The sequence below is a fragment of the Colossoma macropomum genome, unplaced genomic scaffold (assembly GCF_904425465.1).
Source record: "Colossoma macropomum unplaced genomic scaffold, Colossoma_macropomum, whole genome shotgun sequence".
Lineage (NCBI taxonomy): Eukaryota > Metazoa > Chordata > Actinopteri > Characiformes > Serrasalmidae > Colossoma > Colossoma macropomum.
The window spans coordinates 15290416-15303804 of NW_023494803.1; the positions used below are offsets into that span (position 1 = coordinate 15290416).

The window sequence follows — 13389 nt, forward strand, 5'->3', positions numbered from 1 at the left end:
CCCAGAGCCACGCACTGATCTGTGAACAGATCGACCGTCGAAAGGCTGCCCAAGCTTCACCGTCAGACGGCCACGAGACGCCTCCGCCCAATCACTGACGGGAAGGCGCGTTCCCGCACGGAGATGCAGCATCCACGGCCAGCGAGGAGAGGAACCACCGCGTGAGCTCCAGCCTTCGATCGAGTCTGTCCTGAGACGACCCCGCCTGAAGTCAGCCCCCGACTCCAGCGTAAGCTGGTCCATCAATTTGCAGTCAGGGCCCTGACGACAATTTATTTAATAAGAGAACTTTTATAGGTACATCCAGCCATATAGTTATTCCCGTCCAGGCTTAGGTTAATTCTCTAGAGGCTCTCCCAAGCGGCTCCCCAAACCACACTGCCTCATACCATTTAGCCGTGAATCACTCTAACTTACTCGAGCTATTTTGTCTTTCATTACTATCACTTTGTTTTGTTTTGTTTTCTTGTTTTATTTTCTATTGTTTATCATTGAATGTAGTCCAAAAGTAGTTTGATATTTAGCCAATAAATTCCCTTTTCTGAAGCATCCTTGGTGCGAGCGTTTCTCTCTCTTGCCCTGGTCTGTAGACTTCAAATAAATCCGGGTTACCTCACACCCTCACATAAGGTTCTAGCAATAATAATATTAAAAATGGCAAAACCCGTTACACAGTGGCATAAAATATTTTATTTATGTATAAATGAATAGAGGCTAAGGACTAAGGAATTACTAATGTAAATTTAAATTAACCTGCCCTGTGTCTGCCTACATCACATAAACAGGGACATTTAATAGCCAAAACTCTTTTGTTTTACACCATTCATCATAAACCTTACTTGGTTATGTTTCAGAATGCTTAATTCACAAGCTGAGCATTTGTAACTGCCAGTATCAACACTGGTAGTAACTGTTAGATCACAGAAAACTGGCTCAGTTAAGCAGTGTTCCATACAGCTGTGCCTTAGTGAGACTGTCCTTTCTACTTAGTCCTGTGGTTCCAAGTTTTTGGTGCTGTGGAGAAGTCTTCCTGTGTGGCCCAGGACTTTGGAGCTTGTAGTGCTGCGTATTGGATGCCTCCAGTGGACTTTGGTGTAATGACTCAGCTGAGCTGTTGGGGCTTGCATCTGTGTATTCTTTGTTCACATTTCCCTCTGTGTTCGCCTTGTCTTTTAAGCTTCTGTGAAGGAAGAGACTGTTCTTGGACTTACTGCTGTCTTCTGATTGGTACATTGGTGCCTTTTCAGGCTTCAACAGACCAAGACTGTGTTTGGAGCTTGGTGATGGGTTCAAGCCAGGAGAGGTGGGGAAGCAGGAATCGAGCATATAGGCACGGAAGACATCATCTCCCTCCTGGAGGCTGCTGTATAGGGGTCTCAGCTTGATCGTAGGGCCCATTGCAAAGTGCTGCTCAGACAAGCTGTAAGGGGAAATGCGGCCAGGGCTGTGATAGGGAAAGGCGTTGATGTCCTCAACGCTCAGCTGCCTCCAGCGCCCTGTCATCTCTTCCTCAGGAATGTGGATGCTGCTGTGGGTTTCTCTTGCAACACCAGAAGAGCTCATGCTGTGGGAGGCAGTGAGCTGTGGTGAGTGGTATGGCTCACTGTAGCAGGACGCCGTTCGCGTATAGGCTGGAGAGTTGCCCTTTTGCGGGCTAGTGGCCATGTGCTGGAAGCTGCGTGACTTAGGAAACCCAGGGCTGTCTTTGTAATTTGAGGATGTGCTTTTCCGCTCATAATCACCCTCTCGCCAGTCCATGTACAGAGCTAGGTGAGAGGAGGAAAGGGTGCTGCTAGGAGCTTTGCCCTTTTCATCTGAGGCCATGCTAAAGCTTGAGTAGGAGCTGGAGGCTAGAGGCGATCCAGCTGTAAATTTGTGAAAAGGAACATCATTGTGGGAAAAGCTGGGGTGGAAGTTTTCCTCCTCTGGATTGGTGTCGATGGAGTTCTGGGCTTGGAGAAGCCTGGTCTCCTTGCCATGCAAGTCCACGCTTTGTCTGCGCTGTTGCCAGCGGTCATGTCGCCTGTCATCTGTGGGACAATATAGTGCTGTGTCACTACAGTACAGGTCAGAAGATTTGTAGACCACACGGCGGTGGAGGGTGTCCACAATGCCCATTCCATTGTTTGTCTGGATGTCTGAGTCTCTGCTCTGTGGGCTGGATGAACGTGTCACTGGGCAGCTACTACCTGGCTCAGGCTTCTCCAGTATCTTGGCAATGATCGCCGTAGGCACAACATCAGAGTAGGGAGTGTGGCACAGGCCCATGCTCCTTGCATGCCCATGCTTCTCTATGTGAGAACTCACCCTCTCTTGAAAGTCAGTGGGCAGCTGAGACATAGAGACATAGAGAATCAGCAAGGAATACATGGAGCATACAAGTTAAAAACAGTACAAAGATAGCTGTAACTGGGTTATTGCCTGTTTACTGGTGTTGTTTTTACACCCCAGAGAAGATTACAGGTACAGTCTTCAGATACAGTGTTCTGCATATCCTAATGCACAATAACTGTTTATTTGCTGAATTTAATCAATTAAACAATAGGTGTAAACATCTCGATTTCTGCCATGACTCTCAGATACCCAAAGCATGGAACATTTCATGTCAAATGAACTTGACAAAGACAACTTGACTTGAAACCTTTTAAACAATTTTTGGCATTCATTATAACAACTTACCCTCCCACTCACCTTTCAAAATGTTTTGGTTTCTGTCTACCAGTGAGTTTTGAGCTTTGGTCCACTGTGTGTATCACAGTACTTTTGGACTTTTCACAAAAAAATAATAACGTCCTCTGTTGTCATTTTGAAATTCAGACTTACTTTGCTTTCTTTTGATGTTAATAATAACAACATATGACACGGGTCAAGGAAACTGTTGGATGGTGGATCATTAGTTCTCTGTTCCTGCCTTATCAAACACAGCAGTATCCATGGAGCAGCTTATATTCAACACACAGATTCCCTAACTGAATTTAAAAAACAAAGATATCAGTGCTTTGGCTGAAAATAGTTACTAGGTTCAAAATACCAGGATTTCACTGACCCTATTTTAAAATCAGCCTCTACTTAGAAAGGAAATTGTGGTAGGTGAGCGTGCAGGCTAAGCACAAACTAATTCATCTTCACTGTCAAGAAACACCAGTAATAGATACAGGGTATATTTTGGGAAGAAGCCCCCACAGGGTAGAGATCCTGTTATCTCTAGAGAGAGATCCTATCCTAATTTATCCCTTTTGTTTTCTTTCCTTTTTAAATGATTGGGCCAAACTCAATCTCAACACATTTACCGAGTGGCTATACTCAAAATAATTCTGAATTTGTATTCTTGGATTTATTCCCCTAAAATGTTTTGGAGTAGGTTAATTTTTTTTAATTGAATAACACTGATCTATGCTTGCAGACTCACTAGTACTAGATAAAACACAAAAACAGAATGCTCTTTATGCTTTCTATTAAGAAAGTTTAGATGTCATTCATCACATTGTAAAATACAGACAGGTGACAAATTTATTGAAAATCCAACATAGAGTGTCTTTGTAAGGTGCTGGGCCGCCACAAGCTGTCATATATCTGCACTGCACTTTGGCGTAGATTCTAGGAGTCTTTGTAAAGGGATGAAGGAATGGAACAAATACTTTTTCTAAAAGATATTTCCCCAGTTGGTGTTTTCATTATGTTGGCAGAGAGCCAACATAAGAGAGCCTGACACTTCAGTCCAAAATCCCTCATAGGATGTAAACTGGGTTGAAATCCGGTGACTGCAAAAGGACATAGCATTTGCATCCTTTTTTAAACCCAACAAACGATTTAGTGACCCCTTGCTGTGGAGGGGGACATTGTCATCCTGGAAGAGACCAGTCCTATAACAATAGAATCGTTAAAGGTGATCAGTTAGAGCAACTCTGAATAGATTTGCAGTGACCTTTCCCTCTATAGGAACAAGTGGACCCAAACCATGCCTGCAAAATGCCTCCATGGCATAACAGGGCCAGGGTCCCCCTCACTGTTGTAATCAAGCTATTTACTGACGTCTTTCCTACAGATCTAAATGCAGATGTCACTTTATTCACTGTTCCTTTAGAAACATAATCCTGCTATGATTTTTTTGTGACCGAAGCTCCTGCCATTCATGCCCCAATAATGAACCCTCTTTCAAACTCATTTAGATCGTTTCCTTGTGCCTTTTTGATCCAAAATCGTGGTCAGTTAGGCCTGCTCAGCATTTTTTAACATGCCACAGAGCATGGCAAAATGTTAATTGTTTAATTGTGTCATGCAGTACACCTGTCTGAAAGCATCCACACTTATGTTTTTTTCACTTATTTATTCAGCTTTTTTTTTGTCACCTGTGTGTATAAAATCCATTGTAATACATGTATATTATACAGTTTCTAAAGGCCAATTCATATTTCTATTAATTTTGAAAATGCTACTTACATGTTAAAATGTCATGATGAATGGGTCAGTAGAAATTGTCCAAAATTACTTGGAAAAATCTTGTTATATTACCTTCCATTTAATGTTAAGAACATTTTTTTTCCTTCTCCTATAAAGTTACCACTGAGCAGATGCAAGTTTTTCCCCAACAGCAATGACATATACAATTTTATTCATTCATTTGGTCTTGTATTGATATTTGTATTAATATTGTGCATGTTTTATAAGTATACTAAATTATAGTTGTCCTATAATTCCCCATTCATCTTCAAAGCAGTATCACTTGATTGTTTCTCAACCATCAAACTTTGCACATTTTTAAATTTTAGGTGATGAACAATGATCTACATGTCCTTTCTCTTGTTCTTTTGCTAAATTACTCTGATGAAGCTGCCCTTCTTGTGAAGTGTTTTGTATGTCAGGTGTGGAGAAAGTGAAGCTAACTTGTGGAATTACCTCAGAAAGCTTGTGTGTTCTGTAATGGGATTTTCCACACTGCAGGAGCTGAGCAGCAAGGTTGCAGTCCTTCCTGTACAGGTCCTGTGGGAAATGTGCATATATTTACTGTGACCTAGCAGGGACAAATATTTGGAACATGAAAAGCTTAACTTTGTAGTGCTTATGAAATATGTGACCAGTGGCATTACAAGGGTCTTTTTGGTCCTACACTGTTACAGTGTACAGCTACCACTGTAAGTAACTGATGAGATCAAATGTAGACATTGTTGTACAAAGAAAAGAAAAAGAAAATAAAATGAATAAAAATGAAACAAATTTGATCTCCTGATAGGTGCAACATAATTTACTACTAACCACTCTCAGCACAAGATGCAGGAACTGTAGTAATATGGTAGTTTAAAGAAAAAAACTATACAGTGATGGTTGGCTATATCTGTGAAAAAGGAAACATGTTAGTTATCCCTGGCTTGATAGCTATTGCAATTATAATAATAATGTAATAATAATTGTGCAATACCTAAATATGTTATATATTTAAGTACTCTGATTTGTCACTCCACTAGTTATATACTTTGCTGAACAGTATGTTAACAAAGTTTAGCACTGCATAGTGACGTTTCAGTGCCTGACAAGAACGAACATTAAAATGGTATATAAAGATAGTAACACATCATTGAAATAATGTTTTCCCAAAATGATTGTACCCGCTTAGTTTCTCAAAGCAAACAAAGACATACATCATCTTTGGAAGTATACACTGAAGAGACCTTTATTTTTGTTCCAGTGTAATATCACTATTAGGTTAACACTGAAGAGACCTTTATTTTTGTTCCAGTGTAGTTTTAATGCTTTCAGTACCTCTGGGGGAAGAGGTTTTATATCTTAAGAAACACAGCTCACCCATGAGGAACAGTGTTAAATCTGCCCACGAAAAGCACTTTGCTTTCATGAGGTTAGTATACTGATAACACTGCTAAATCTCATTAGCATTAAGAGATTTACCATTGCAGGAATTCTGAATCAGTGTCACTGATTAATTACGCTGAGAGGTGATCAAATAGCCAGCTCTGCTCTTTAATCTGTCCATAGTCTAATAGCCTTTCTCTGATGTACTCTTATCCAGGCTATCCAAATTATTCACTGGGCAACTCCAAATAATTTGGGCTTTTATGTTTTCATGAAAGACACTGTATCAAAGCACAGTTTCCTCAAAATATGTTATTTTATTATACTGAATCAGGTAATTGCAATTATTTTGCTTGCACGTTGTGTGAAATCATTCACAGTTGTTCTCCGCTCAAAGCAATGAAATTGCTCCAGATATCAGTTCATTCCATTAAATCCAGTAACTGCAAACATGTTCTTTCCACAAGTTTTTTGTAATCATTGTAAACTGGGGATTTTACAGCAGTTTCACATTCAAAAATCTATGGATGGTTTATCCTAGGGCTGACAAATAATCAAAGTAATCACGATTAATCACATTGGTTTGTGTAGTTAATAATATTGTTTATTACATTGTAACTTATTAAAACCCCAAACAAGCATCCTGTCATCAGCAATATACAAATTAGCCAGTTTATTATAAATTGGCTAATTTATGTAATTATAAATGAATATATATTTCATTACACCATTTATTTATTATTCTGTCATTGAGTTCTGTGTTATGGTACTTGATATAAGCTTTAGTGATTAGCACTGTTATTATTATCTTATTTGTATTAGTGCATACATATACTTTCTTAAACTGAGAATGAATTTGAACTATTGTATTATTAAAACTGAGAAATGAAGCTCTCTTTAAAAGCATTTCTTTCAATAAGACTCACATTGTCTTCTCTTAGCTTTTCAATGGTGATCTTGGCCTCCATCAGGTGGTTATTGAGTACGATGATCTCACGGCTAAGTGCCCTTTTCTCTTCCTCATATTGCTGTGTCTGATAAAGGGAGAAGCAAAGCGCTGTAAACTATTTTATAAATTGCAACCATATTTCAATACAACATTAGTTTTGCTGCTAGAGAACAACATGGAGTAAGAAACATAGGTTAACACTTTTAACCTAAGACTTGAATTAAGTCCATTATTCATCAGAAAACATCAGGCCTGCACACAATGTCTCTGCGGTTTTCTACACTTGTGGAAATTGTACAGCAAAGCCTTTAGACAGACAGACAGACAGAACTTTATTGATCCTGAAGGGAAATTGCAGTGTTTCAGTAGCAAGACATATAATTGCACATAAACTTACATATACTATGCAGAAAATAAAAAATAGAAATTAACCTAGACATAAAGTACAAGAGAAATAAAATAAAAGTATATCTATTTGTGTATTTATGTGGCATATGAGACAGATTTGTTGTATTTACATGATAGCAGGCACTAAGTGGTATTAGGTAAACTGAAAGCACAATGAGTGCAGACATAACTAACTTGAAGTTGCATCAATATTACAGTGTAAAGTGCATAGTGAAAGTGTCATTACAGTAGTAGTTATGCTATATTGCACAGTGTGTATTAATCAGAGAGGAGATACAGTGATGTGGTTCAACACAGTTCAGACAGCAGGAGATCAGTACCATCTCTGCAGTAAGGAGACTCGTTGTAGAGCCTTATAGCAATGGGTAAAAAAGATCTCACATGGCACTCTTTAACACAGCACAGCTGTAACAGTCGGCCACTGAATGTGCTTCTCTGTTTATCCAGTGTAGCATGCAGAGGGTGTGAGGTGTTATCCATTATGGCTAACAGCTTGTTGAGCATCCTCTGTTCTGCCACAACTTCCAAAGAGTCCAGCTTGACTCCTACAACATAGCCAGCCTTCCTAATAAGTTTGTTTATTTTGTTCAGAGCACTTTTGTTAATGCTGCTGCTCCAGCACACAACAGCACAGAATAAAGCACTCACTACAACAGACTGGTAGAATGTCCATAGGAGCTTAGTGCACACACCAAAAGACCTCAGCCTCCTCAGGGAGTAGAGACAGCTTTGGCCTCTCTTGTACACCGCAAGAGTTTTATAGCTCCAGTCCAGCTTGTTGTCCAAGTGCACACCCTGATATTTGTAGGTCCCAACCACCTCCACATCAACTCCATCAGTGGTAACTGGTGACAAGGCAGGTTTGGACTTCCTAAAGTCCAGCACCATCTCCTTAGTCTTACTGATGTTTAGCTGCAGCTGGTTCAGCTTACACCAGTCAACAAAGTCCTTCACCAGCTTCCTGTATTCCTCCTCCTGTCCATTCCTCATGCACCGCAAAATGGCCATGTCATCCGAGAATTTTTGCAGATGACACGACTTCAAGGCAAAATGAAGCAGAGTCATCCAGCAAACCACTTTTTAAGAGTTTTTTTAGTCAACTTAGGCAATCAGTTCAGAGTGAGTTTAAATATTTGATTTACAAAAGAAAAGCTAAGTGTGTGTTCTTTTAGACAATTCCTTACAATTGTTTCCACTCAGTCAATTTTAAAAATGTTCAACATAAGCTGAAAAGCTCTGCTGGTCATGTGTCACTTTTAATGAGGTAACTGATTAAAAAAGAGGGTAAAACTGAACTGAAGAGTGAATGTGGGCTGTACAGCAGGACAGATTTACTCACATTTGTGAATAAAAATGCTCAGCTCTAAGATAAATATTTATTCACTGGCGTATGTATGATACTGGAGATTGTCATCACTGAAGTTAGCTTAAAAACCCTGAGAAATAGACTCCTCATCACAGTTGCTTGGTGATTACTTTAATGTAAAAGTACTATGCTGTGTCTCTGTAATGGCTTTGGTGTTAAGGACACTTGCTAATGTTGCTAATGTTTACATGGGCTGAACTTTTTCTCCTTCAAAATGAAGCACAGTAAGTGCAAGTTTCTCTTTAGGGGTGTATGGTTTGGAGTTGAACATAAAGATTTGCTTTGCTCCTTCTCCGCTTTGCAAAACTTGTCTCAGGCAAATTTTCAGGACAAAGGGAGATAAGATACCATGTACCCTGTCCAGGAGAGGATTACTGAGACCTACCCCTGAAGCCAAGCCTGGGGATATTGTTCCTCAGACAGCGACTGCGTTGCCTCAACGCCAATTGAAATCGCAGGGAGGAAAACTTTAACTGTTGTGTGTGCAAATTTTCAGGACCAAGAGAGATAAGATACCATGTACCCTGTCCAGGAGAGGATTACTGAGACCTACCCCTGAAGCCAAGCCTGGGGATATTGTTCCTTAGACAGCGACTGCGTTGCCTCAACGCCAATTGAAATCGCAGGGAGGAAAACTTTAACTGTAGTGTGTGCAAATTTTCAGGACCAAGAGAGATAAGATACCATGTACCCTGTCCAGGAGAGGATTACTGAGACCTACCCCTGAAGCCAAGCCTGGGGATATTGTTCCTCAGACAGCGACTGGGTTGCCTCAACGCCAATTGAAATCACAGGGAGGAAAACTCTAACTGTAGTGTGCTTATGCACTAAACAATAGTTTGGAGTATTCAACCTTCTTGGAGTGAGTGGGTTCTGGAAAGGACCCCACCTACAGATTCCATAGCCTTGCTGGGAGACTTAAATGCTCATGTTGGCAGTGACTGGGAAACCTGGAGAGGGGTGATCGGGAAGAACAGCTTGCCTGACATGGATTATCCATAATGAACACCAAGTTCGAACACAAGGGCGTTCATAAGTGTACTTGGTACCAGAGCTCCTTGGGTCAAAGGTCAATGATTGACTTTGTTGTCATTTCATTTAACTTGGGACCATATGCTCTGGACACACGTGTGAAGAGAGGTGCTGACCTGTCAACCGATCACCATCTAGTGGTGAGTTGGATCAGATGGCAGGGAAGACTGGCGGTGAGACCTGATTGACCCAAGCAAGTACTGAGGGTGTGCTGGGAATGACTGGCAGAGAAGGAGGCCTTTAGGGATTGGTTGGCCTGGAGGACTGCCAACTCCGGAGATAGGCACAGATGGGCAAAAAAAGGCAGCAGTGGCTGCAGCAAGATCCAGAAGATGGGAGGAGTTTGGAGAGGTCATGGAAAAAGATATTCAATTGGCTTCAAGGAGGTTCCGAACAGTTGTCCAGTGACTCAGGAGTGATCAGGAATGGCTTTGCTCAAGCTGTACTCAACAGGTATGGAAACTCTGACTTTAAATAAGGATGTTGTCAGTCAGTGGAAAGAGCACTTTGAGGAACTCCTAAACCTGAGAGACAGGCCTCCCTCATGGAAGTCAGAGATCATTAGTCCTTTACAATCAGTTTCTGACCCAGCGCTTATGGAGTTGGAGGTGGAGTTGCAGTGGCAACAGGTGCCGGCTTTGGAGGTGAGGATGGCAGAGCGTCGAGATACCATCTCCATGTACCTCCATCCTTAGGCGTGCTGGTGAGTCAGAGGATTTTCAGACTGATTTTGATGTGAGCAGGCAAATCAGATTAGTGCCCCAGTTTCGAGAGTCAGAGGTAGACTCCTATTTTGAAGCTTTTGATTGCATTGCTACTTCTCTGAAATGGCCGAAGATGGTTTGGCCTCTCTTGCTCCAGTGCAGGTTAACTGGTAAGGCTCAGGAGGTGTTTTCTGCTTTGCCTATTGATCAAAGCTTAGATTATGAGATTGTAAAAACCACTGTTTTGCATGCTTATGAATTAGTGCCCGAGGCATACCGACAGAATGAACGAAATGTACGAAAACAGCCAATCAAACTTATGTTGAGTTTGCCCATGAGAGAAGTTTTATTTGACAAATGGTGTCAAAAGGCTAGCAAAGTGACAACGTTTGAGCAGCTTAGAGAATTAGTGCTTTTAGAGGATTTTAGGAGCTGTGTATTTGAGAAGTTAGCAGTTTATTTAAATGAGAAAGTTTGTAAGCCCTTCTGCTGCAGCTGCTGCTGATGAGTTTGTGTTAATGCATAAAGCTGAAAGCTAGATGTAAATCCTCATAAAGAGATGCAGTCTGTTGGTGTTAAAGTTGATGATGCTTCTGAACATAATTTGAAATCACCTGGGCCCATTAAAGAAACTCGTGCATGTTTTTATTATCGCAAGCCTGGTCATCTCATTGCGGAAGGTTGAGTTTTAAGGAAAAAGCAACGTTCATTGTCACCTAAAGGGGTAGCATTAATACAGTCTGTTTTTAGGCCGGATGTGTCGAGTGATCATACCGAGATGATGGATGATAGACTGTTACTATTTTGCATGACACTAGTGCTGCCCAGTCATTTCTGCTTAGTAATGTCCTTCCTTTGTCTACTGAGACATATTGTGGGGCAGATAGATTAGTTCAGGGGATAGGCCTAGGGTACATCACAGTTCCTTTGCATTCGGTTTACTTACAATCTGACCTGGTTTCAGGAAAAGAAAAGTGGTTGGAATGTGTCTGCAGTTGCCAGTTGCAGGTATAACCTTTATCCTGGGGAATGATTTAGCGGGTGGAGAAGTTCTTCCTGTTCCAGAGGTTGTGGCTGATCCTATGTCAACTGTAACATCCGTGTTTCAGAATGATACAGATGAACATGTTTCAATGACTTTTCCAGCTTGTATCGTAACTCGCGCAAGATGCAAGATGTAATTGATTTGTCTGACTCATTTTTGCATTCTGGTTCCTCTGCTGATAATCAGCCTAGGGACAAATCTTTGGACACAGTCATTACTTCTTTTAGTTCATGTGACCGAATCTCAGATTTAGGCTGTTGTGCTACTAGAGAGCAACTTAGTTCAGAGCAGAAATGTGACCCATCCCTACTTAAGTGTAGGGAGGCAGCGGAGGGAGCTAGTGCAGTGAATTTGTCTGCAACCTACTTTTGGGATAAGGACATACTTATGCGTAAGTGGGTGTCTTCTGGTTCGTCTGAAGGTAATTCTGAATGGAAAACTGTGTATTAAAATGTGGTTCCTGCTCCGTATCGTTTACAAGTATTAGCTTTAGCTCACAATCATTGTTTGTCTGGACACTTGGGCATCACAAAAACATATAAACGCATTTTACAACTTTTTTTTGGCCCGGTTTGAAAACTGATGTAGTTAATTACTGCCGCTCTTGTCATACATGCCAACTTATGGAAAGCCTAACCAGACTATTCCTTCTGCCCCTCTCTTTCCTATACCTGTTATGGATGAACCGTTGGAAACTATACTAATGGATTGTGTAGGACCTTTGCCAAAGATGAAGTCAGGTCATCAGTATTTGTTAACTTTAATGTGTAGTGCTACTCGATTTCCAGAGGCAATTCCATTGCGTTCTCTAAAAGCCAAAACTATTGTAAAAGCCTTAATAAAATTTTGCTCCCTTTTTGGGTTGCCAAAACACGTGCAAACAGACCAGGGTTCTAACTTTATCTCCAAACTGTTTGCTCAGGTGTTAAAGCAATTGTGTATTGAACATAAGATCTCCAGTGTGTACCATCCAGAGTCTCAGGGCACGTTGAAAAGGTTCCACCAAACATTGAAGGCGACGCTACGCAGGTATTGTTTTGAGTGGAGTGGGACAAAAGTGTTCCATTAGTACTTTTTGCTATTTGAGAAACCGTTCAAGAATCCCTTGGTTTTAGTCCTGCACAGCTTGTGTTTGGTCACTCTGTGAAAGGTCCTTTGAAGCTTTTAAAAGATAGATGGTTAGCTGAGATGCCGCAAGCAAAGCATTTGCTTGATTATGTAAGTGGTTTTAGAGAACGACTCTATTTTGCTCGTGAGGTTGCTAAGGATACGTTGGCATCTTCCCAGTCGAAGATGAAGAAAAGACTTTGTTTTCTGATATCCCAACTCAGACGCATTTGGTTCAGCACAATATAGATGTTGGTGATCATTCTCCAATTAAGCAACATTTCTATCAATTAAATCCAACTAAGCATGCCTGCACGCAGATAGAGGTACAGTATTTACTAGAGAATGATTTTGCTTTGCCTAGTTCCAGCCCATGAAGCTCCCCTTGCATTCTAGTTCCAAAACCTGATGGTACATTATGATTTTGCACAGATTATCGAAAGGTGTCGGTTCTGCACACTACATAAGTAAACTAGATCTTTTGAAAGGGTATTGGCAAGTCCTCTTAACTCAGCGTGCATCAGACATTTCAGCTTTTGTTACATCTAATGACTTCACAGTGATGGCTTTTGGGATGAAAAATGCTCCTGCTACCTTTCAACAATTGATGAATCAGGTGTTATCAGGAATTAAGAATTTAGAATTTGGAATTAAGAATATCTGGATGATATTGTTGTGTATTTGACTACATGGGCTGAGCACTTGAAACTGCTAGACACAGTCTTTAAGCGCTTTGAGGAAGCTTCCCTTACTCTGAACTTGGCTAAAGGTGAATTTGGGAAAGCCACATATGTGTACTTGGGGAAGGTAGTTGGACAGGGTTGTGTTAGGTCCTTAAATGCCAAGGTAGAGGCCATTGTGAACTTCCCCTGCATCCAAAACGTGAGTTACGGCGTTTCTTAGGAATGGCAGGTTACTATCGTGGATTCTGTAGAAATTTTGTCACCGTGGTCTTTCCTCTCACTAACTTGCT

The 13389-nt window shown here is 40.9% G+C and overlaps 1 protein-coding gene across 1 annotated transcript in view; it reads right to left on the bottom strand.

Moving 5' to 3' along the window:
• Window positions 1–813: 813 nt before the first annotated feature.
• LOC118823747 (brain-enriched guanylate kinase-associated protein) overlaps window positions 814–13389 on the bottom strand; it is a 61392-nt gene continuing 48816 nt past the window's right edge. The window contains exons 4-6 of the mRNA XM_036593533.1: window positions 6732–6839; window positions 4897–4980; window positions 814–2331 (exon numbers count right to left, since the gene is read on the bottom strand). Coding sequence (XP_036449426.1) covers window positions 934–2331; window positions 4897–4980; window positions 6732–6839 — 1590 coding nt within the window. The 3' untranslated portion in view covers window positions 814–933. The remainder of the gene's footprint in view (window positions 2332–4896; window positions 4981–6731; window positions 6840–13389) is intronic.